This window comes from Crocodylus siamensis, chromosome 1 (assembly GCF_052110815.1).
Source record: "Crocodylus siamensis isolate JL-2025a chromosome 1, ASM5211081v1, whole genome shotgun sequence".
Classification (NCBI taxonomy): Eukaryota; Metazoa; Chordata; order Crocodylia; family Crocodylidae; genus Crocodylus; species Crocodylus siamensis.
Window position 1 is genome coordinate 282,214,578 of NC_143395.1, and position 26,048 is coordinate 282,240,625.

The 26,048-nt window shown below is 44.3% G+C and overlaps 1 protein-coding gene across 3 annotated transcripts in view; it reads right to left on the bottom strand.

Moving 5' to 3' along the window:
- Positions 1–26,048, bottom strand: part of TBL1X (transducin beta like 1 X-linked) — a 317,070-nt gene that overhangs the window by 34,289 nt on the left and 256,733 nt on the right. For all 3 annotated transcript variants that reach the window (XM_090064019.1, XM_090064010.1, XM_090064027.1), the window contains one exon: positions 14,092–14,224. In XM_090064019.1, the coding sequence (XP_089920145.1) occupies positions 14,092–14,224 (133 nt within the window). The remainder of the gene's footprint in view (positions 1–14,091; positions 14,225–26,048) is intronic.

Sequence of the window (26,048 nt, forward strand, 5' to 3'; positions counted from 1 at the left end):
CAGTTGATTCCAGCATGCGAGTCATGAACACTTGGGTAACTAGAGTACAGTTTTTCACAGGAGTTGGGTACTGCTAGATTTTAGGGAAGCTTAGTTCTTAGGGGGAGGGGGGAGGGACGCAAAAAGTATGCTGTCCAATCACTATATAACTATGCTCTTCCCAGAGAAAAAGCACCCCAGAATTTCATTTCTCCAGTGAAATCCCCCATGCATGACTCATTTCTGGAGTGAAATCCCCCATGTATGACTGATCAGGTGGAAATTAAGATAGCCACAGCTGCTTAAACTTGTGGTACTCAACATTTTGGCCTGGTGGGTCAGATGAGGGCTGTGAAGCTGGTCCAAGTGCCAGATTGGGTGCTGGGTCTCAGGATTTGGCTGTACAGACATGGCCAGCTCTTTTATGCCTGGATTGGGCCCTATGCTGCCCCATCTACCACCACATGCTGGTATTGGACCCTGGTGTCCCACATACTAGGATTGGGCCCCACACCACCCCCACCCAAGCCTACATGCCAGGATCAGGCTCCCCACTGTTTCTGCCCACCCATGCACACTGGGATTGGGTTTCACGCAACCCTCACCCAGCCCTGCATACCAGGATTGGGCCCTGTGCCACCTCTGTGATCCAGAACAGGGATCCATTCCACTTCAGCTTGGCCCTGCACCAGGACTGGGCCCTGTGTGTCTGATGTAGCTCACAGGGCCAAGCTGTCCAGACTACAGGACACTCCATGGGTCTGGAAATTTGGCAGCCAGTGGGTGTGTCTACACAAGATGCTAACTGCGCAGCAGCATAATAACACTGTACAGTACAGTGCCAGGCAAAATCATGCTAATAAGCTACTGGGCAGTAGTATTGGGCTACTGCACAGTAAACATCACTAAAAACCCATGTGCCAGTGCTATTGCGCAGTAGCACAAGTTACTGTGCATTGCTTTAGTATTTGGTCAAATAAGTACTAAACTTAATGCAGAGTAACTATGGTGCATTAATGAATGTGTAGACGTGACCAGTGAGCAGCAATTAATGCATCCGTCACTCCCCTTCCATCATAGTTTTGGACCTGTGAGGAGCCCCATAGGACAGATGACATAGCTTCAGTGGTTGGACCTGGCCTGCAGGGCAGGGGTTGAGCATTCCTAGTGTAAAGTAAGTGACTAATTTATTACCAGATCTTCAGAATTTGTTACTTGTAAGTTTCAGATGGGTTTGGGTTTTTTTGGTTACACTTACTGTTATATTGTTACTTGAGTTCTTTGATTTAACTAATATGGGATAATTAACAGGTTAGATCACTTAATTTATTACTAAAGGTGCATCCAGATGACCATGCACATGCACTTCTGGCACTTCAAAGGCCTTTGAGGAGCTCCAAAATACATGGGAAAAGGTTCTCCATGCTGAACCAAATTAGATACTGGGAAATTCTAGTATCTAAAAAGAACAGTCAACAAAGGGTGTGGTGGTACATGTGGTGGCCAAAACCAGAGCCTGGCTGGCCAGAGCCATGCTTTGGCTGCTGGCCAGGCTCCACACACCTAGATTGCTCCTGCTCTATCCCCAGGAGGCCCCCAGGACATCTACGTAAGGCTGCTGGGGCTAGCTTAGTTGCTGGCCCTAGCCTTCCCTCCCCAAGCTGAGGCAATTTGCCATGCACCACAGCATGCATGCAGGGATGTTCCCCAGGGACAAGTAACAGTGGCACAACTATTTGCTGCTGCTGCTTGTCCCCAGGAAAATGCACATGCATGCTTATTTGGACGCACCCTAAGAGATTATCAGGGCATCCAGATAATTGGATAGACATTCTTTTACCATAGTTTAGTAAAAATGTGCATACAAAAATAAAAGAAATAACAACTAGATACAACTTTTTATTTTTCAAAATGCAAATCTTAAGCACAGAAAGGTAACAGAATACTTTTAATTCCCAGATTCTGAGAAAAGGTATGAAATTAACTATGCACTAATTAATCAAAAAGTAACCCCTGGTGTAACCTGGTAAAGTACACCAGATTCTACAGCTACCAGGACACCAGGCACTCATGGGACTGTCACCACATCCAGATGTATTTGACTCCTGAAAGACTGAGTATCCATTTCCTCCTGGGTTGATAGGAGTGCCCTTTGTGTTGAGTACAAAACAGGGTCAAATTCACACATCTATAGCTGTAACAAACACCTTGACTGTTCTACCATCATACCCCAAACCCATTTCTATGAATATCTGTTATTTTTTCCTCATATCAAGTATATACATGTTCCTGTCACTGTCCCTTATCCATCCCCTCCTGTATCCACCTTCTGTTATACTCCTTGTTCTCTCTTGCTTTAAAGGCTCTGATCCTGCCATTATTTGTCTTTGGGTAAAACCTGTATAGCTTCATTAATACAAATCAGGATTGAAGTCTTTGACTCTAAACCCTTTGGTACAGGTACCATCTTCTTAATTACAATTACTTATAATCAGGGATCCCAGGTTTTATCAGGGATCCTGGTAAAAATAAAATCCCCAATTTTCAGGTTAAAAAAGTAACCGCAAATCCATATTTTTTAATAATTAAAATAAAAATAAAACACCACTAATATATAGCTATACATATATCTATGTATATTTCTATATCTCTCTCTTTATATAGATATCTATATAGAGAGATATAGATATCTATATATAAAGAGAGAGACATAGATATCTATATCTATATAGTGGTTTCATTTTAATCATGGAAAAATGTGGATTTGGGGTTACTTTTTATAATGGTACAATACCATTTACCTGTTTATAATGGCACAATATATTTATGTATCACTCAGAACGAGAGGACTGGAGGTGTTTAGGTCAGATATGTTTGTAATATAAATATATATATTAACCCACATAGAAAATTAGCCAGGTTAGAAAAATAAAGTGTGGATGGTGAATATTCCAGAGAACAGTTTGGACTTCAGAGACTGGTAAAATGGGTTTTAGGAATGGAACAGATGGTAAATACTGCAGCTGTGGCTGGGGAGACAGTGTGTGTTTTCATCATGCAAACAAATGTTATTTAATTGCCTGAAACATAACATGCAATTAATTTGTTTTGGAATTTCAATTTATTTCATAAAGTACATGACTGTCTAGTGCTAGATTTTGTATCACTGTCTATCATAATAATATCTGGATACTTCCCTTAGAAGAGATGGGCAACTGCAAATCCTTTGTGTACTCAGTTGTCTCTCTGGTTTTTCTTTCTATCCAGCTTATAGAAATGTCTGTTTGCATGGATAGAGAGAAGAACAGAAAGGGGAGCTATTAGGCTAGGGACAGAAGTTGCACATAAAATGGTTTATGTAACCAGAAACTGGTTTAAACCTGTAACAGAACAGAAGCTCTGTGCACATAAATCAGTTTCAAAATGGCTGAAACTGGTTTAAGATAAACCTGGTTGAATGAAGTATCAGACTTAACTGATTTGTGTCAAATGGTTTATGAAACTTCTTTCCCAGACCCCTTCCTGGTTCAAGTTAAATCACAGCCCCCCAGCATCCCAGCATGCATTTCAGGCCTGGGCTGGGCTGTGTTGTCTGCTCCAGCAGAGAAAGGGGGATGTGGGGAAAGAGAGGCAGGGACTGCCCCCACCCAGGCAAACCTTGGCTGGGGTCTAGGCCAGGGATAGGTGTTAAACCCTACCTCCCCCAAGTACAGAGCTGCTAAACTTACTGAAAGTTACTGCTGGCTATAACTGTGGGCTACCAATTGCAGAGGCACCTGGAAACAGGAAGAGGAATTGATGAGCAATTCTGCAGAGTCCTGCTGCTGTGATGCTGAACTGCAAATCCCAAAGACGTTGGGGAAAGCAGGAAGAGGAACTGCCAAAGAGGCATGCTCCAGTGCAGGCATGTGGCTGCACTTCTTGAATCAAAGGCAAATGTATGTCCAGTTGTTTCTCAGTTCAATTTTTGCAGTTTAGACGAACCTGAAAAGACTGAATCGATTCAGCCTTGGGCTTTCTGACTGTCTGTATTTAGCTTGAATGTTATGGAAGTTGTTCTTCTTATGGACTTTTATCGAACAGGAGGGTTTTGTATAATTTCCTAAAGGCTCTGGACTTACCTATTCCAGCAGTGGCATACAAACCACTCTCTTAAGATGTTATGAAGTAAACAGATGGAACAGTTTAATCTCCTTTAAAATTTCATTATGCAACCAGACCCTCTCAACTGAAAAATACTGTCCTTGGCTCCTGGAGGCTTCAGTCTGGACTACACTTGTAGTATCACAAATATTACCTAAAGATGTTTTCTAAAACAGTCATTTTCTGATGAATAGCCAAACTTCCTGTGAAATTTCATTATTACTATTATTTTATTATGATCATGTCTAGGGGCATCAGTCTTATATAAAGAACAAAATATGGTCCCTCTCTGAAAAATCTTATCATCTAAGCATTAGATTATTCAACAGAAGCATACAGATGGACAGACATGAGTAAAAAGGAACTGTGAGAAAGTAGCGGGCAGGATAATAAGGCTATTGTAGTCGCCAACACTTCAGTATTAGCACAATGAAATGGCTACAATTCCTTCTTTGGAAAAGTTGATTGGTGAAGGACAACAAAATCTGTGTTTATAAGGCAGAACTTGAGAAAATTTCTGGTTCTATTTTTAGTAGTCCTCAATAACGTCTATTTTCCTTACTCATGACAACTTGTATCACCGTGTTGAGGAAAATGCCTCCTAATTGCTTGTCCATATTTTTTGTGCAATGGCATGTTGCCAGGCTCAAACCATCAGATATAATATTACAGCCTGATATTACTGCTGTGCATTCTGTATCAGTTCGATCATCTAGGTGGTACACTGCACTAGTCTCTGTAGTCCGTGAATGCCAGCTATTTCTGTGAGTAGTCTCAAAACTGTGTTTATGAATCTACTTGAGTTGTAGTTCCCTTAGTGTTCTCATTAGTAAGCATATACCTCAGCAGTATTTGACAGTATTTGCAAGTTATGTCTGTATTATTTTGCCTCAAAAATGAATGACAACGTTTTTGAAAAAGGAAACTGGTCTATTAGTCTGACAAGCACGGTTTGACTCGAGCACAATTTTTTCATTTTGTCCCAGTCCTATTATTGACACACATGTGGTAACTGAAACAATTAAGGTTTCAAGAAGGTAAAATCAAACTCTCTGTATTATCCACAAGCATTTTAGTGTCTCCTGAATTTAAGCCTCAAACCATTGCCCTTCCTCAGTTTCTAAGGACCAGAATTTAGGTGATGATTTTCCTGTGAGAAGGCAATATAAAATTGCAAAACTGGAACTATGGGAAAATTCTGGTTCTTCTGTGGAGTGATTAAGGTACTGAATGTTAATTATAGCTTTAATGGAACCAGCCACAGTTGTTTGTGAATTTTACTGTGCATGCTTTATATCTAAGGGAAAATTAACCAATATAAAACTGGTTGGTCCTTTCATGACAGTGAATTGTTTAAACCGGTAGCTTTCTTTTACAACAGTGTTTAACTCTGGAATCCATATACCCAGAATTATTCCCTACAATCTTTTTAAAGTAATTTCCTCAAATAAATCAGGACAACACCATAAGCATCCAAAGACTACACAGAAAATGCTGCGGGAAAAATTACCAGTAAATAAATAGAACACATTTCTTAGAATATAGGACTGGAAGGGAGCTCCTGTGTCATCAGAAACAGCTCCCCTATTTTCTCAGATACTATGTCATAGCCTAGGATCATAGAATCATAGGGCATTTATAGACATGATGTAAGAGTTGAGGGGGATCAGGGTGTGGCTCTGAGAGATACTCTAATTAAAATACCCAGTGTCATGTGTATCAGTGTCCCTGTGCTGAAAAATGGTGGCAGGGGTGTTTTAACTAAAACTCTGCTGGAGCATGATAATTACCATGCTCCAGTAGACTTGATTAATTGAATCTGCTCCAACGTGCTGTAATTACAGCATGTTGGAGCAGCTTCCCTGCATGTGTATAGCTGCCCCTAGAAAAGCAGGGCCAGAAGGAACCTCTGTATGTGAACTAGTCCAACCCCCTGCCTGGGGCAGGATAACCTCTATCCAAATTCTCCTAAAAAAGTCCAATCTGACATCTTAGCAAAATGACAGTCAACTCTTTCACAAGACATAACATCCTAACTTGCCACAGATAAAGCAGGGGGACCAGTGGCCAATGTCCTGTTTCTGTAAGGTTAATATACACTGAAGAGATCCCAGGTAGACGGCTATGCGCCCCCACTACAGAGGAAGACACACCCCTCCATAGTTCATACCAATCTGACCATAGAGTAAAATTCCTTCCTTATACCAAATATGACGATCAGTCTAACCCTGAGTGGAGGGACCAGTCCCAGTAGTCAGGAACCTCTGGATTTAATTTCCAGCAGAAGCATTGGCACACCTTAGTCAAAAACCCCAGCCTTGGCTGCAGCCAGCACCCAATGCTGCTGAGGAAGGCTTACAAAAAACCATGACATGCAGCAGCTATACCTAAATCATCCCTGTCCACCCTCTCCAGCGATGGAGAACCCACAACCTCCCTAGGCAGTCTATTACATTGCCTCACTGTTCTAAAAATGAAGTTTTTCCTGATATCCAATCTAAACCTACTTTGCTGCAAATTCAAGCCATTGGTACATGTCCTACTTGCTGCAGCAAGAAATAATCTTATATAAACTTATTCAGAGTTATATAATCTCATTCTGAAATTACGGAGCTCTACTTTAAATGTAGCTAGATTTAGAGGAGCCAGGATGTGCTGTTGAGAACTGAAGTAGGTGCAAGTCTAACAGGCTCCAGCTTTTTTGCAACATTTTCTGCCACTTCTTGTTGTGTAGAATGTTGGGTTCTTAATATCTGTCAAACTCTGGCAGAAATTATACTTGGGACACTACAGATCCTGCTTTATGGATGGAAAAAGGTCTTGCCCCGCTTGGTTGCCAGAGGCCTTCAAAAAACCACAAAGCACTTTAGCTTCTAAGATTAATGCCTTTGAGGTCAAATTTGAGGGGTGGATGGAGGACTTGGCTTCTCTGATATAGGACATGGTGAAGCAGGTTCAGGGAGTGGGGGACAGAGTTTCTGCCTGCAGATTGGATTGTGGAAACAGCCAGATAGAGAGGCTTTCACAGTAAGGAACTGAAGGCTCTGAGATACAAAGAACTGGACTTGAAAGACAGATCTAGGAGACACAATATCCACATTGTTGGGAGTGCTTGATTGGTTCAAAAAAGGTCATTCCACTGAGTTTGTAATAAAACTGCTTGTCAGTGTGTTAAAACTCCCTGATAAAAGTTCAGGCACAAATCGGAGAGAGAAGGCCCACTGCTCTCACTATGAGAAGCCTGATTTGGGAGAAAAACTAATGGCCTTCATAGCCATGTTCCTGCCATCTACCACCAAGAAGAGCGTGCTAAAAGCTGCTAGAGAACTAGGAAAGCCTGGAATTCTCATAATAATGTTTTCTGATCTTCACTGCGAGGTGGCTGAAAAGTAGGCTCTGTTTAAACTAGCAAAACTGCAGCAAGCAAGCAGCTAAGATACTTCATGAGTTATCCTGCTGTTCTGAATCTGATTCAGTGAGGGAAAATCTACACTTTCTCTGACCCTAGGTAAGTAAAAATCTTTATTACATTGAGACCATATGGAGAGGGTGAATTTATGGAACAATATGAGTTGTACCAAATTGCTCACCCCCCCCCAAACAAAAACAAAGAAAAAGTACAGGTTTTTAGACTATTTAAAGCTGCTTACTAGTGAGTGGCAGTCATATGATTTTTTGTTAATGTCCTTGTCTTTATTGCCACAGAGAGGTAGAGAGTTTTAGGTTACATCTATCCAAACCTTCCCATCAGATATGTTAGTTTTTCTTGTACTTTATACTTTTTTTTTCTTTTTCATTTCTGATCCTCTTCTGCTTTATGATCTTTTCAAGAGGGTGCTTGAGAATGTATTTTATTATGAGCTTTAAATAGGGGTGCACCAATCAAGATCTTGGCCGATACCGACAGCCAATGATTAACTAATCAGATCAGATGACTATTACTATTGAGTAATAGTGCAAGGCATTTTAAACTACTGACATAAGCCTTTTTTTTAGTTTGTTTTGCATTTATAACACACACACACGTGCGCGTGCGCCTCCTGCCTGCTCCAGCCCTAAATGAGAAAGGCAGTGACTGCCTTATTCCCATGCACATTGCTCCCTTGCCCATGGATCCTATCTTCAACTCCACTCCCAGCACAGCCTACAGTTCCCTCCCAAGTGGGTAGGGCAGTACCCTCATGTACCCTCATGTGGAGATCGGCACTGGGTGTGTTTGGAGCCCCATAGCATGCTGCTGCCTCAGTGCTGGGGGGGCCCTGTGCAGTCAAGCTCCCACAGCCACCAGGGGGAAGCCACTTTTGCAAAGGTGCCTGGAGGAGCAGAATGTCCCTTGCACAGCACCTTATCCCACCCGCATGTAGCCCAACTTCTCTGCAACAGCCCCGGTGCTCAGGCCACTGCTGTGTGCACAGTATTGCCATGGCAGTGGAAGGAAGCAATGCCAGGAGCCGGTAACAGTCCCTTTGTTGCGAGGGCCACACCCTGAGACGGCTCCTTGGCACCTTCTCTCACTTCTGCTGCTTGCTAGGGCCTGTAGTTTGCCATGGGCTCAAGATGGTGGCAGAGTGTGGGGATCAGACTAGACTTGCCAGGGCGGTCCAGGCACACGGCCATAACTATTGTCTACAATAACCAAAAAAAGGCAATAGCCGATAACATCATGTCTCCTTTTACTAGTGCCAGTCCGATAGCCACCAATATTTTGGTGCACCCCTAGCTCTAAACGTATGAACAAATGGTGATATTACAAATTATGGCAGGATACAGATTAAGTATGGTTCATTTGATTTAAGGAAACTGGCAAATTGCCAGCTATGCACCAAGTTGAACACAGAAGATAAAATTATTGAAAATGGCCAATCTATTAAGTGTGTTTCTTGGAATGGAAATGGCCTTAACAGTCCTATTAAAAAGAAGAAAATATTATCTTTTCTTAGAAGACAGAAAACTGATGTTGCTATGGTCCAAGAAATTCATCTCTTAGCAGACGATTCTCAGAAATTAGACTACAGGTGGGTGGGGTTAGCAATTTCTAGTGGGTTTAACACAAAATCACTGCAGTTTCTATTTTAGTGCAAAACAGATTTTGCCCCCCATTTAATTGACTTAGGTAATTCAGAAGGTAGATTTGTTTTTGCAAATGTTATAAAGTGGATTTCATTTTTACTTTGAGAAGTCTATGGTCCCAAAACAGACAATGCACATTTTACCATGCTTCTTTTTTTTTTTGGAAAGATCTCTGTATTTTGGAAATACTGTTGTTTTGGGGGTAAATTGATATTAATGTTTGGATCTTGTCATTGATAGGTCTTGGGCATCTCCATCCACAAAACTGACTTTGAGGGAAGTCATTCAAAGTTATATGTCAGACCATGGTTTAATAGATATTTGGTGAATAGTGAATCCAACAATAAGTGATTATAAGGTTCTTTTTCCAACACCTCAGTCAGTATATTCTAGAACTGACTACTGTTTAGTTTCTCAAAGCAAAACTGACTGTAGTCAATACCTCTATTGCCTCTATAGCTGTTGCAGATGACACTGAGGTGGAGCTTCAACCCTTCCTTGCAGATAGACTGGCTGTATATAATTACTAGGTCTGCGCAAAGCGGAATGTATTTGCTTTGGATTTGGTGATTCAGAGGGATAGTAATTCTATTTGGTGATATGAATCAATGTCCCGATTCAATCTGGCTGAATCCAAAGATATTTGGCACCAAATCATATTCAGCTATAGACTATACAGGCAGGCAGTGATGGTAGGAGCAGATGGATGAGCCCCGGCTTAAGCCAGCAGCCCCAGCTCATCTAGCTGCTCCCTTGGCTGCCTCCCTCCCCCGCAGGGGTGAGGCAGGCAGTGCTAGCAGCCCTGGGAGAAGCCATAGGGGCTGGGAGGAATGATTGGGGAGCTGGGGCAATAATTGGGGAGCTGTGGAATTGAACCAGGAGCTGGGGGGAAGCCTCTGTTCATTCCCCCAGCCCCAGATCATTTGCCGCAGCTCCTGGTTTGATTCCCCAGCTTCCAGTGGCCCAATCATTTCCCCCAGCCCCATGGCTTCTCCTGGGGCTTCCAGCGCTGCCTGCCTTGCCCGGTGGGGGTGCAGCTGAGGGAGTAGCTGGATGAGCCGCACCTTCTTGGGCTGCCAGCTCAAGCTGGGGCTTGTCCAGCTTCCCCCACAGCTGCTCCAACCAGCATTGCCTCGTGCCTGCCTATACAGTCTATGGCTGAATCGATTTGGAGGCTTATGATTTGATTAGGGGAGATTAATGGGTCTTCCGATTTGATTTGGATTTGAAGATTTGGCCCCCGAATTGGGTCAAATCAGCTACCAAAGCTTCACACAGCCCTAATAATTATTGGTGACTCAGCACCTCCTTGTTGAATAATTATATATTTGAAGCTTTCATTTTAGAGGAGCTGAAAAATTTTATGGAGCTTAATCAACATACTCTTTACTCTGCTACAATATTATGAGAAACTACTAAGGCCTTCTTTTTACAAGAACATATAATAGCATATGCTTCAGCAAAAAAAAAATGGTACAGAAATAGATATTTTAATATGAAAAATTAAGGCTTTAGATGAGGATTGTATCACAAACCCTTTGCGTGATAAAGTATGCATTACTACCAATATGAGATATGATACGAATAAATTACTGTCCCAGAAGGCAGATTATGCTCTATATTTAGATTACAGCAAGTTTACCAGGAATTAGGACAATGTACAGGAAAGTTAGTAGCATATAAATAAAGCGTAAATTCACCCACAATAAAATGTTATCTATAAAAAACTCTCTTGGGAATATTCATGTGACACAATGAAATCAACCAACAGTTTAGTCAATTTTATTCTAATTTGTACACTGAAAATCTGGATATTACTAGTGAGAAAATAGGTTCCTTGTCTTTATACCCATACAGCAAATTTCATACAAGGAAAAAGAAATTCTTGAGGCTCCTTTATCATTAGATGAAATCACTTTGGCCAGGCCATTAGTGCATGAATAGTAAATCTCTGGACAGTGATGGATTTCTGTGTAGTTTTATAAAATACTAAAGAAATATTATGTAAAGCTATTATTTCTGTACTTCCTAAACTAGGCAAGGATTCTATTAATTGTTCTAACTCTAGACCAATTTCTTTAATGAGTATAGATACCAAAATCTTAGCCAAAACTTTATCTCATAGATTTGAACAGGTGCTTCTGAAGTTAATGCACAAAACTCAATTAGGCTTCATCAAAAAGGCATGTTTTAGGTCATGTACATCAAGTTATTGATACTGTAGTAGTAGTGCAAAATTCCAAAGTCCCTTTGGCTATTTTAGCACTAGATGCAGACTTTTCTGTTTGCTGAAGTACTTCTTTGTGTATTACAAAGATGGACTTTGGTAAAGGATTCATAAGGTGCATACGAATCTCACTTCAAGAGCTGTGACCAATAGTAAGTTATCTGATCTATTTCCCTTGCAAAGCGGGTCATGGCAAGGTTGCCCATTGTCCCCCCTTTTTATTTGATTCAGCATTGGAACCACTGACTATAGCTATATGGAATAAGGGTGATACTAGGGCATTAAGGTAGGAGATAGTGGGCACATCTACACAAGACATTTACTGTGCAGTAGCCTAATTAGCTATGCCACAAACATCATGCATTTACACATGCACCCCTATTAGGCTGAAGTAAACTAATTTACTCTGCAGCAGGATAGTACTTGTAAATACAAATACTATGCTGTTGCAGAGTAAGAAACTCCTCAGCAGCTCATGTGTAGACGCTGCCCCAGCTGGCTGGGGGCCTGAGGGCAGATACATGTTGGAGATGTAATATATTTCAGGCAACGCTCAGTCACAGTTTTTGGTCATGCCCCATTATCTATTCCTTTTAGAAAGAAATTAAAACCAGAGTACTATGTATTTTAATTCAACACTGATACCTCTGGCAAATATGTATGTTCCCGGGTATATCCCCAAGGAATTTAAACCGAATCCTTCCCAGATTGCACTGTGACAGCAGGTCTTATTAGTAACATTCTGGATTATACTGTTGCATTGGAAAGGTTGACATCTGGAATAATGAGATGATGCAGCTGTCATTTATGGGGAGAGTTATGTTTGGCAGGCATAACTGCTTTGAAAATTTTGGTGCAATTTGGAAAGAATTCTTGAAACTGTCTCTCCCTCATTCCTCCCCCCACTCCTTTTTTTCTTTTTCCTTTTATTGCTTACTATTTGTGACATAGTTTGGTTTTACATCTATAGTTGCTACGTATTTTTATCTTTAAATGATGTATATTTTTAAAAAAATCAATAAAATAAAAAAACCAGGGTTTTTTTGTCTCATTTCTTAAAAACCTGTTTCAGGACCTTGCTGCTCTAAATGGGTAGAAATTCCTCCCCCTATCCCCCCCACAGATTAAGGAGAAATTATTTTAAGGCTTTGAGGTTAATTTGAAGTACTAAATGACTGTGCAGTAATGACTGAGCAGTCTGTCTCATGTACATGCAACCATTGTTAATCAACCTAACAAAAGACTGGTAGGCTGAGGAAGCAGGCTAAGTAAGAATACTGTGAATGAATGATATAGGTCCATTTTATTGCTGTAATTAGTAGAATGATACTTTGTTACTGGTCTTGTGGTAGTACCTATAGGCCCCAGTCATAGATCAAAGCCCTACAGTACCAGGTGCTGTGGAAAAGTCTAGAAAAGACAATTCCTGTCCCAAAGAGTTTACAATACTTAATACAATCTAAATAATTAATACAATCTACATTTTGGGGCCTAGCCTACATGTAGTTTGCACCTCTGTCAATTTAGAAACCTACATAATACAAAGATGTTATGGGATAAATTAATCTCATATTGTATTCAGATTACGAGGAGGAAATGCTGTAGTTAAGTTCTCTTTTTAAAAAAATAATGGTTTTCAGGTTTCTGTGAATTCCTCAGACTTAATGCCTTCTAGAATTCACAAAAAAAATCTCATATCATAGATGTTTTTCTCCCTAGATCTATTCTACCAGTCACATAACTTTTCATAAAAGACAACATTTTTCCAAAATGTCTGTTTGCTGTCAGCAGTTACTGATGACTGGTTTCTATCTGCACTGTCACATAGACTTTGCTCTCCTTGTTTGAGCCTCACATTTATATTCTTGAAGCACAATTAATTCTGGAGTTCATAGTTTGCATTCTTGCTTCTTTAGGTCAGGTTTTTTATTGCCACCGTTTCCAAAAGGGAAGGGGTATGATTCCTTTGCAATTCTGTTTCCTGCAGGTTAAGGATTCCCTTGTCTCTTTGTGCAGAGGGAGAGGATATTACTGATTCTATTTTTTAAAAATATTTTGGGATAGGTATCAGTTTTCCATCCCACCTCTGTCTTATGTCTTCTCTAAGGAAGAGAATGATCCTAGTGAAGTAATTTTATGACCTGACTGTCTGAGATACTAGAGGACTGGACTTAATGACTAGGAGGTCACTTCTAGATATCTGTTCTATGTTCCTAATACCACTAATCTGGGTTGGTCCTTGTGAGAACTAAGGTCTTACCCAAGTGTTGTTAATCACTCTAATAGAAAACTGTTAGGCTGACGACACAGGCTAAGAAATGGGAGAAATGGGAGTGCTCAGCCTTGCCTAACAAGAGTGAGAGTCATGTAGATGAGCTCCTAGCACACTGAGGAGTTTCCAAGGATATTTAAAAACAAAAATAAATAAAGTATGACATATATATTCAGGACAATAGTGTCTTCAGACCTAGCATTTGCTAACTGTGCATGGACTTGAGGTACTGCATCACCTCACAATTCTTTCAGATAGCACACTGATATCATTACCCTCAAAGAGACATGACCTATCGAAATTGAACAGTCTCTTTTATATTCTTGCTTCTTTAAATAACTCCCAATTACAGCAGATGATATTTTATTTCCAGGGAAAATATTTTCAGTAATGGTCTTACCCAGATGCTAGTAGGTCACTGACAGGGTTCCAGGCACAGATGAACACCTCTGATTCATGGCCCCGAAGGACTGTTGCTTTGTTAGGAGGAATTTCAATATCCCCATCAATTTCCATTGGCTTTGAATGATTATCTGAAAAAAGGTACAACAGAATATAAGTACTCCGTAAGATTCTGGTAGAAACCACTTTAAAACTCACCTGGGACTGTATGTTAGCTTGAAGATATTACTATATTGTTTTTGGGGGATTGATTTTTATGACAGTCCTCAAAATAAAGCCCTTTGCCATAATATGTTCAATAAAAATATGAAGTTTCCCATCAAATATACTGCTGTTTGATTCAACTGAACCGTTTAAAGTTGGCTTTATTAAGAAAAATGCATTTACCGATTCACTAAAAACAATATATATTACCACATGACTGAAAAAAAAAAGCTTCGTGATAATAAATGATGCACAAGTAGGTAAAACCTGGGGTCACACAAGGAAAAATAAAGGGATACACTGAAATATGAAATAGTTGTCTCACTCTTACCACTGTCCCAAGCTCTGAGCAAGGTTGGAGCCCCATGGACAAGAAATCCAGTTCTCACTTAACTGAAGACTACACCATAAGACTTGACAATAAGTGAACCTAATTAAAGTACAGGTAACCTCAAATCTAGCATTCCCTAACTTTGAATGCTTGGCAACCCAGAGAACTTTCTTTTAAATGAAGCCTCTCCATATAACTTCTTTCATAATGAAAAATGACAAATTAAAATTATGTTTTAACCACAGCAAACCCTCCAATCATGCATCAGCAGTGGAATTTAATGTCCAAAACTTCAGTGTTGCTGCACAGACTTTTACCACTTGGGCTACAGGACAAATTACATTATGCTAACAGTAGCATAAGGCTATGTGCATATACTAATAGAAGCTAAATAATGCACTGAAATAGCAGTTCACCAGCATTACCTATGGAAGAACAACCTCCTTTAGAAGAAGTTCAGTCAAGAGCTAATGCTTGGCAAATCCTCTCTGGGAGACTACATGAGTGAGTAGCAGAGACTTAATTTACCATGTAAGAGATTTGGGTTTCATCCATAGTTTATGAAAACTATGAGGCCAAGCTAATTAATAAGAGTTATGGAGGGCAAAGCACTCGCCCTCCTCCACCAGCCCTGACATAGTGGGGATCACAGAAACGTGGTGGGACTCATCGCATGACTGGGCGGTGAGTGTCAAGGGCTATAGGCTATACAGGAGGGACAGGATAGGAAGGAAAGGTGGAGGAGTAGCACTCTACATCAAGGAGGAATATACTTCCTCGTCAATTAGCAAGGGGGTAGAGAGGGGGCACTCTGAGGTGCTCTGGGTTAGAGTAAAAGGCAGTCCAGGGGAGAGAGACTTAACGGTGGGAGTCTACTATAGACGTCCCAACCAGGGAGAAGAGCTCGACCAGGAATTCTTAGGTCAGCTCACAGAGGCAGTGAGGGCTAAGGATGTGGTCATCATGGGGGACCTGAACTTCCCAGACATCTGCTGGGAAGAGCAGTCAGCCAAGTCTGACCGTTCACGTCGGTTCTTAGCTAGAGTGCAGGACCTCCATCTAACCCAGGAGGTGCACAGCCCCACCAGGGGAGACGCCTTGTTGGACCTGGTGAGGGGGCTGCGGGTGATGGGCCACCTGGGAGACAGTGATCATCGCTTGCTGGAATTCACCATCCAGTGTAAGGTGGCAAAGGGCTGCAGCAAGGCAACAGCCCTAGACTTTAGGAGGGCTGACTTCAACAAGCTAAGGAGGATCGTTGGGGAAGCGCTGAGGACCCAGAGGGGAAGGGAGCCAGATGTCCAAGGTGAGTGGTTGCTCCTTAAGGAGATGATCCTCCATGCCCAAAGGGAGGTAATCCCAACAAGGGTCAAAGGGAGCAGGAGGGCACATAAACCCCCATGGCTCACTAGGAGCATCCGGGAATGTCTCCTTGCTAAAAGGGAGGCATACACCCAATGGAGGGATGGGGTCATCACCAAGAAGGACTATGTTACAGTCGCCCAAGGATGTAGGGGGGCAGTCAGGAAGGCCAAGGCAGAGATGGAGATAGGACTAGCTTCCCGGATTAAGGACAATAAGAAGTCCTTCTTCAAATACATAGGGGGTAAAAAGAGGGTCCCGGGTAATGTGGGGACATGATGGGCAACTTAGTCGTCATGCCAGATGACAAAGCTAACATATTTAATGATTTCTTTGCCTCTGTCTTCCTAAGTAGGGACCAGTTCAGCCACCTCCCTGCTGGGCCCCCCTCGGGCCCCGGGAGAGACACGCCTGGGCCAGGGGTTAGCGAGGAGTTAGTTAGGATACTTCTGGAGAGGCTGAACGTGTTCAAGTCCGCTGGTCCAGACGATCTTCACCCTAGGGTTCTACAGGAACTGGCCGAGGTCATTGCGGGACCCCTATAGGCGCGGCTCTATGAGCACTCGTGGTGCTCTGGTGAGGTGCCGGAGGACTGGAAGAGGGCCAATGTGGTCCCTATCTTCAAAAAGGGAAAAAAAGAGGACCCGGGAAATTACAGGCCAGTTAGTCTTACCTCAATCCCGGGTAAGCTCTTTGAAAAAATTATCCTGGCACACATCCAGGAGGGCCTTGCGGGGGAATGCATGCTCAGGGGCAACCAACATGGGTTCATCAGTGGCAGGTCTTGTCAGACCAACCTGGTGGCCTTTTACGATCAGGTCACCAAATCATTAGATGCAGGGGTTGCTGTGGATGTAGTCTTTCTGGACTTCCGGAAGGCTTTCGACACTGTCTCTCACCCTGTCCTCATCAAAAAGCTGGGAGACTATGGTGTCGATGCCCACACAGTCAAATGGGTCGCTAACTGGTTGGAGGGCCGCACCCAGAGGGTGGTAGTGGATGGGTTCTTCTCGACCTGGAAGGACGTGGGCAGTGGGGTTCCGCAGGGCTCGGTCCTCGGGCCCGCACTGTTCAACATCTTCATCAGTGACTTGGATGACGGGGTAGAAAGCACCCTGTTCAAGTTTGCTGATGACACTAAGATGTGGGGGGATGTGGGTGCACTAGAAGGGTGCAATAGGCTACAAGCTGACCTTGACAGGTTGCAACGGTGGGCGGATGAGAATAGGATGGGGTTTAACACTGATAAGTGCAAGGTGTTGCACATGGGGAGGAAGAACCGGCACCACACTTACAGGTTGGGGAACTCCCCTCTTGCCAGCACGGAGATGGAAAAGGATTTTGGAGTCGTCATTGACTCCACGATGAACGTGGGCCGGCAGTGTGGGGAGGCAGTCAAGAAGGCCAACCGTACCCTGTCATGCATCCACAGATGCATCTCGAGCAGGTCCAGGGAGGTGATCCTCCCCCTCTATGCGGCACTGGTCAGGCCGCAGCTGGAGTACTGCGTCCAGTTCTGGGCGCCACACTTCAAGAGGGATGTGGACGATATGGAAAGAGTCCAGAGGAGGGCCACTCGTATGATCAGGGGTCAGCAGGGCAGGCCTTATGAGGAGAGGCTACGGGACCTGAACCTGTTTAGCCTCCACAAGAGAAGGTTAAGGGGGGACCTTGTGGCCTGCTACAAACTGGTCAGGGGGGATCAGCAGGTATTGGGGGAGTCCCTGTTCCCCCGTGTGCTGCCAGGAGTGACCAGGAATAACAGTCACAAGCTGGCGGAGGGTAGGTTTAGATTAGATATTAGGAGGCGCTACTTCACAGTCAGGGCGGCTAGGGCCTGGAACCGGCTTCCAGGGGAGGTGGTGCAGGCTCCTAGCCTGGGGATTTTTAAAAGGAAGTTAGATGAGCACCTTGCCGGGGTCATTTGACCCCGGTGCTCTTTCCTGCCAAGGCAGGGGGTCGGACTAGATGATCTACCTAGGTCCCTTCCGACTCTAGCTACTATGAAACTATGAAACTATTAAAGACATATTGAAAAACAGTTCACGTTCTCCTGGTTCTTAACACAGAACATATTCACCCATGCTAAAGGGTTGTTGGGAATGGAGCAGAACAATGATGAGGATGATTCATTTTGCATGTGTTCCATTCAGGATGTGAATAGGATTTTAAAAAGTAATGTGAATGATTAAAATGGGACTTTAACCTCAGCAGACTGAACATGTGCTCATGAGAATTCTTGAGAGGCCTTTTGTTTACACTTATCTGGTACAGATGGCAGAAGTTGATGTCAAAACAGAAACCATTTCTGGTGGGTCCACTGAAGATGCTAGGTGGGCAGTATGCAAAGTAAAACTTCAAAAGGGAAAGTTTGACTCGCAGCAATAAACCTCTAAAATTATCAGAAGGCACAGAAGCATCTACATGGATCTTCTGTGCCTACCAATTAGTTGCAGAAGATGTCTTTTATTTAGGAGAAGCAATGCAACTCCACCAGCACAAAGAAGGGTTCTGCCACTTCAGAGTAGCTCTGAGTATAGATACACTCAAAAGTTCTGCTGGCAGAGGATTGTAGTCTAGACTAGACCAGATACATACAGGCTAGGGACAAACATTAAAAAAGCCTGAATTGATTCAATCTTTGCAGGTTAGTCTAATCTGGCTAGGCTGAATCAGTTTGTAACTGCATAGACCTCCCAGAAATGCAGGTACATGCCTGCAGTGGCTCAGGCTAGAGGAAGGGGGTGGGCAGTAGAGCAGCCCTGCCTTCCCATCCATAGGGCTAAGCTGAGAGGGGGCATGGCCAGGCCCTGGCAGGACACTGATTAGGGAGTTTCGTTACACAGCAGGGAGTTAACAGGGAGTTGTTAGCATTTATCAGCCCATCAAACAAAATAAAAGCTTCTCTCCTTAGTTCAAGCTTTTCTTAAACAACTTTTTCCATGGAAGGAATGGAGGGACATTACCTGTTGATTAGTTCCAAAAAGCCCTAGGTCAACACTGTCCTGTCTGCCTTTGCTCCATTTTCCACAGCCCAGACTGTAGCCAGCATGTGGTATGCTAACTAATGCTGGCGTCCATGTAAGGCAAAGGGGAGCGGGGAATCCCTGCTTGAGCAGGGAGTGGGGTGGGAGGGAGCAGGCGAAAGCCAGACAGATGCCACTGTACCTGCAGTTTCTGCCAGAGCTCCGGGCAGGAAGCAGAGGGGTGGGGCCAGCCCTGCTGGGGTGGAGCAGAAAGCAGAGCCCCACCCATGGTTGCAAAGCATTTGGGTTGCTGGGGGACTCTGGTTTAACTTAAATCTGGAAGGGGTCTGGGACAGACATTGCATAAACTGGTTTGACCCAAGTCAGTTAAGTCTGATACTACATTTGACCAGGTTTATCTCAAAACAGTTTCCACCACTTTCAAATTGGTTTATGTGTACTGAACATCTGTTCTGTTACAGGTTTAAATTAGTTTCTGATCACTTAAACCAGTTTAGGTGTAATGTCTGTCCCTAGCCACAGTGAACAGGGCCATTCTGAGGGAAAGACATAACAGGGTTTCAACATACATGGATGGTGTCAACAAAATAATCTCAGTTTTCATTTAAGATGACATTTCTAACATGCACAGTTATATAGAGAAACCCAAAAATTAGTTAGTGGGTCAATGTCTGCCTAAATCTAATGACAGTCTCTAGTAGAATTAAATCAGTAACTATTAAATCCTGGAAGAAAAATTAATGGCTGTGGTTACAACACATCCCTATTGCTATGTAAAAGATCAGTCTGGTCAACCTGGTAGGATTTTTAAGTCTCACTACAATCCGCAAGACTGGTTTCTCTTTTGTGATGCTCAGGTCCCCCTTCATGAGGGTCTGTTTCTTCTACCAACCTTTTGGCTCTACAAATCTGACTGTAGGGGAAAATACACTACTACTTTTTCAAAGCACAAAAATGAGTCAAGACTGAGAAGACTGTGAAAAAAATCATGCATTGCTTTCTAATTTGCTTTGATCAGCCATGAAATAAGTTAAAAGTGCTAACAAGTTATCACCACAAGCCACAAAACATAACACTTTTTCAAATTAATGAGCAGGGATCCAGGTTTTCCATGTCCCATGGAAAAATGGAGAAAACCACGGATTCTCTGTTTTTATCAGAAAAAACATGGATTTCTCTTTTTAGCAGAAAAATCCATGGATTTTCAGCTTTTGCAAAGAGCTCTTGCAGGCTGGCACAGCTTCAGCCTGCAAGAGCCAACTGCAAAAAGGGCGGGAAACCCCCAGCACTGGCTGGAGGGGAGGGAGAGGGGGAAGGCCAGGGCCTGAGCCTCTGAGGCAGCCAAGGCTGGATTCAGGCTCAGACTTGCCCTTCGCCCTTGGAGCATGGAGGTAAGTGGGGAAGATGGCTGGGGCTCAGGAAGCGGAGGTGCTGCTGGGCCCAGGCAGCACATTGCAGCAGGGAGCAGGGCCAGAGGGTGAGGACAGGAGTGCCCTTTGTGGGGGGCTTTGCGGGCAAGAGATGTGGGGTGCAGTGTGGTGGTGCCTGCCATATGCAGGCCACACACATGCCGCCTGGCCACTTGCCCAGGGGAGAGGGAGAGGAAGGCTGGCATGTGGTGAGAGCACAGCTCCGTGGCCAGCTCTGCAGCCATGGTGAGGGATGGAGACACAAGGGTGGGGGGTGGGGGCTTGGGCTCGCATGCAGTGGCCACTGCCACTTACCTGAAGGCCTGTGATGGCAGCCGCTTCCCACAAAACTTCCCACTGCCACCATGGAGCCATGCTTCACAGTGTGGAGTGGGGGATGGGGATGGGTGCATGCTGACTAGCCACCAGCACGCTGCTGCTGCCACATGGCAGCCAGCTGCACAGCTCTGGGCATGGCTCCACGACGGCAGCGGGGGGACCATCATGGCCTTCCAGGTAAGCAGCAGTAGCCACCATGTGCAAGCCCCTGCCCGCCCCCCACACCCTTATCCCTCACTGTGGCTGCAGAGTCAGCCACAGAGCTGTGCTCTGGCTGCAAGCCATCCTTTCTCTCCCCCTGCCCATGGCAGGCAGATGGGCAGGATGCGTGTGGCCTGCACATGGCGGGCACCACCACAGTGTGCCCCACATCACTTGTTTGCAGAACCCCCCTGCAGAGGGGCACCCCTGCCCTCACCCCCTCGCCCTGCTCCCAGTTGTGATGTGCTGCCTCGGGCTGATAGCACCCCCTACTCCCTCAGCCCCCAACCATCTTCCCCAGCCCTGCCCCACAGCCCCCCAAGTCCCACTTACCTCTAGGATCCAGAGGTGAAGGGCATAGCTCTGTGGTGGCAGCGCTTGCCTGAAAAGCCCCGCCACCCTGCATACAGCTGCCACCACCCCGCATCACTGTGGAGCTGTGCAGCCGGTCACGGGGCATGCCACTGCATGCAAGCCCCCTGTTTCACCCCCAGGCTGGGCAGCACATATGTGACCCACACATGGTGGTTGTCAATGCACTGCTGCTGCTGCGCCCTGTGCCACTTGCCCACAAAGCCGTGCAGGTGGTCATGGGATGGTAGCACAGGGTGCAGTGGCAGAGTTGTGGTTGCGGCCTCTGTGTGCGAACCTCCTGTCAGGCTGCCCAGCATGTGTGTGGCCCACAGAGTGGCACCCCTGCCCTCACCCACTGGCCCTGCTCTTGAGAGTGGGCCCAGGAGCACACTCCTCTCCCTTCTTGATCTACCCCCCAGCACCTTCCCTTCTCCCCACACACACTTATCTGCTGGGGGGTGTCAGTGTCTGCATGTCTGTGGGTCTGTGAGGGGCATCAGGAGGGCTGTTGGGACTGTGTGGGGGGGGAGTGTGGGGCACCAGCAGTGCTGGCAGGGGCTGCGGGGGGCCTTTAATTTTTATCATGGATTTTGGGTTTTTAAGCAGAGAAGCTGCAATTTTTAATCAGAGAAAATCAGGATCCCTGTTAATGAGACAGTACATACTGCTAGTTGTGCCTGGAAGGTTTGATCTGTGACAATAATAGCAATAGGAGGGAGGGAAGGGGGGAAAGAAGGGAGAAAGGAAACCTGAAAGTCTGGCTGCTAGTAGGGCACTGACATGATTCCAGGTATAAATGAACACCTTTCACTGCAAGGAAAGTAACAAGCACTGTGCTTGCTATTGGGGTTAGCCCTGCCAAACTGCAAAGTCCTGCTATGAACCAAGGAGATGTTAGTATCTTCAGAAGAGGGATGACAATTTTTTAAGGCCAAAATGTGTTAGGTAACCTAAAATGAAGTGGGCAAAAATACTTACCCTCTTTAGAAGATCTTATATGAGAAACTCAAAGAACTTTAAAAACTTTAAGCAGGATTTGCAGAACCTAGCAAATCTAACAAAGCTGAGGAATTCCATGTTATTAAATCTATTTCACAGCTAAGTTAACTGAGATGGAAAGCCCTGAGCCAGCAAGGCACTTATGTCCATGCTTTACTTTAAGTGTCTGAGAAGTCAAATAAACCTCAGTGTCCATTGACTGCTTTACTAAATGGTAAAGCCTACAAGCCATTATGGCAGCCTACAAGTACATAAGGGCTGTACATCAGGATCTGGGGGAACACCTGTTCACCAGAGCACTCCAGGGAATGACAAGATCCAATGGTCACAAACTCATTTTAGGCTGGACATACAGAAAAACTTCTTTACCGTCTGAGCCCCCAAGGTCTGGAATAGACTCCACCCAGAGGTGGTGCAAGAACCTACTCTGGACACTTTCAAGAAACATTTGGACGCTTATCTTGCTGGGATCCTTTGACCCCAGCAGACTTCCTGCCCCCTGGGCAGGGGGCTGGATCTAATGATCTTATGAGATCCCTTCCAGCCCTAATGTCTATGAAATCTATGAAATCGGGACATGGTCACTCAGGTGCTTAAAGTTAGTCACATTTGGCATTTTGATGATTCAGGGACAAAGTAAGGAGTTCAAAGAGTCAGGAACAGGGCCCAGGGGTTCTGATTTCCAAAGACTTAAGTCTGATATTGCGCTTAAAAGTTTCCTTGGATCAAAAAGTCCTGTGCTGATGATTAAGGTACTGTTGTGCACTGGAGAACTGAGAGTAGATTTCTGAACAAAGAAGGGACTCTATGGATGCTGAAGTTTGTATGCATTATATGGTAAGACTGCAGCTAAAATGTTTGTTATCATTCACCATTTTTAGAATATTATTAGAGACTTTATCAAAGCTACATTGCACTCCTGAAGTATTCAAATAAATGTTTCCAAATATATTAAAAACTAAAATCACAAGAAATGATAAACAGTTTCACTCTAGATACCTTTTATGATCATAATGATGATCATTGTTTGACAATGACTTACAGTACTGGGATGTTACATGCTGTTTTTTCTTTTCCTTTTTTTTCCTTGAGTGATCATTACTAAACGCTAGTTCTTCCTGAGTAAATGTGATTTTTGGCTTAAAGTCTTTAGCAGGCTATTAATTGAAGCTGATCTTTATGGCTGTAGTTATAATGAAATAATTGAGTTGGATTATTATTTCTTCAAAGAATTATCTTGCTTAAATTCAACCCAGCCCTTCCTATATAATGAAACAAATGGCACTATAAAAAAATCTTTCAACTGTAAAATAATCCAAAACATTGTATCTCATGTTCAGGTGATATTTTTTTTTAAGATGCTTTTAAATAAAAGCACTTTACCTAAGAAACAGAAGCAGAACTGAGCTGCATTCTTTAATTAGAATCTTAATTTGGGGTATGAATAAATGAACAAGATGTAATGACTTAAGAAGAATAGCTGTGCACCAGCTGTTTTGCAATAACTGTTCATGTGCCCCCTCTTTCCATGTAGTAAGGGAAAACAAATACATGGGAGTGTAACTCTTAATAAAACAGGGCAAACTACTGTGTTTTGACTTTTCCTTATATTGGGCACACAGACAGTTACCATGGATCAGCTGTCATGTAGTAAGTTCCCAACCCTTTAACATGCTGCCATTTGTTTGTCAATACTTTAGTATCACAATCAGAAAAATAACTGAGAAATGATGTCTTATTTCTGCCTATAATGGGTGCCTGGCAAAGGTTCCAGAAGATGCAAGGGAAACTATGAGACTATGTCATGTAAATGAGCTCCGAAGTCCTGAGTCTTTTTCTGACTTCATTAGCAACACACTTTCCTACCAACTTCATTAACTTTAGTGGCAAGGCTGACAAAGAGTTCCAGAGATTTTTCCAAGTAGAGAAGAATTCTCCGCAAGGCATAATCTCATTAATTTTCTTTAGTGGCAGAGGTAATACCCAGGCCAAAAAGCCCCTCCTAATTGTGGGATAATTTTTAAAGTGGAACTCTCAGTCAAGAAGATCCTCGGATCTTTGACTGTGGTCTCTTTAGTATGTTCTGTTCTGAGAGGAGATAGTTTCCATGGCTGTTTGTCCAAAAATGTGGCAAATCTATGAATCTAAAATCCTGGATGCCATTGTTTCTTTGATTTGGCTCTGTTAAGAGGCCTAACTCCTGTTCCATCTGTTAGCAATTACTTATAAGCAGGGATCCTGGTTCTCTCTGTTTAAAAGTCACAAATTCTCTGATAGAAATCCCAAAACTCCATGATTAAAATGAAATGCCACTACATATATATGTATCAACTGAACACAATGTTTTATTGATATATTTACTATTTTAAAGCAATTTGGAAGCCTATAAGTGCCTCAATAACTGTATTAAAATAAATTCTAAAAAGCTATAAATTGCTAAATATACAAGCATTTGATTTGGGTTTTTTAAACATGGAAAATCAGAGCTTCCCCTGTTCCCTTCACTCACCAGGACACAGGTCCAGACCCCTCACTCCCAAGCCACTCCCAGGCCTTACTGGTGCCTCTCATTCCCCACCCCCAGCCGCACCACCCCAACCCCAGCCCTGCTAGAGGGGGCCCCCAGCTGCCAAGGCTATGGGGCCAGGGACAAAGGTCTGCCGCCCCCTGCAGCAGTGCCCAATCCCTGGCTGCTGCCCGTGGGAGGTGGCAGCTGATGTGGCAGAACAGAGTACAAAGCCTGTCCTCCCCTCTTCCATGGGTGGCGTGGCCCGAGCAGAGCCCATCTGTGGGGGTCAGGTGCGGGCTGGCTGCTGAGGGCTTGGCCTCCCTGACCTGCTGCCCTCCCCCTCAGGCCTCTGCAGCCCAGCAGACAGGACCCAGTGTGGCAGGGCAGAGCAGAATCAGGTGTGGAAGCTTCTTGACACCACTGGGAGGGAGGTCTGTGGCAAGGCACCTGATACCCTCCCAGCAACAGTGAGGGGAACAACTCTGCCCCGCCACCCCTGCTGCTGCTCACCAGGGAGGTGCAGGGCTTGCGGAAGCAAGGAGCTTCCCTGCCTGGCCCCTGCTGCTCCAGGTCCCACCTGCTGGGCTGTAGAGGCTCTGGGGGGAGGGCAGCAGAGCAGGGAGCCCAAGCCCATAGCAGGCAACCTGCCCCTACCCTGCATACAAATCTGGGGGGCAGACGCCCCCCCCAGGAGTGTGCACAGCGGCAAGAAGCCAGCCTCCCCCTCCCCCAACTCTTGGATGAGCTAGCTGCCCACTGTTCCATCCCGCTCCCTGCTCGGTCTTTGCAACCACACATTCTGGCCCCAGGCCCCAAGCCCCATGTACCACCCCAGCTGGGTGGCAGCCCCAGCCCCAGCCCTGCCCAACTCACTCCCGCCCTTCTTTTGTGGGCCTCAATTCTCCCCCTGCCCCCTGACATACCTGTAGGGAGCAGCTCTCCAGGCTACCCAGCAACCACGTGCATGTGTGAATGTGCACATGCACATGGTGCACCCTACCTGACTGTCCTTATTCTGCTCCCCACAACCCCTTGCAGGCTGCAACTCTGCCAGCCTGCAGAGCGCTCTTCACAAAAGTGGAAAATTTGCATGTTTCTCCATTAAAATGAAAAATCTGCACTTTTCTTTATTAAAAGGGAAAATCCGTGTTTTTTTTCTGTTTTCCCATGGGAAATGGAACACCCAGATTCCTACTTACAAGGAAAATGCCTGTCATACACTATGAAAGTACTCCTATTTTGACTAAGAAGACAAACAGC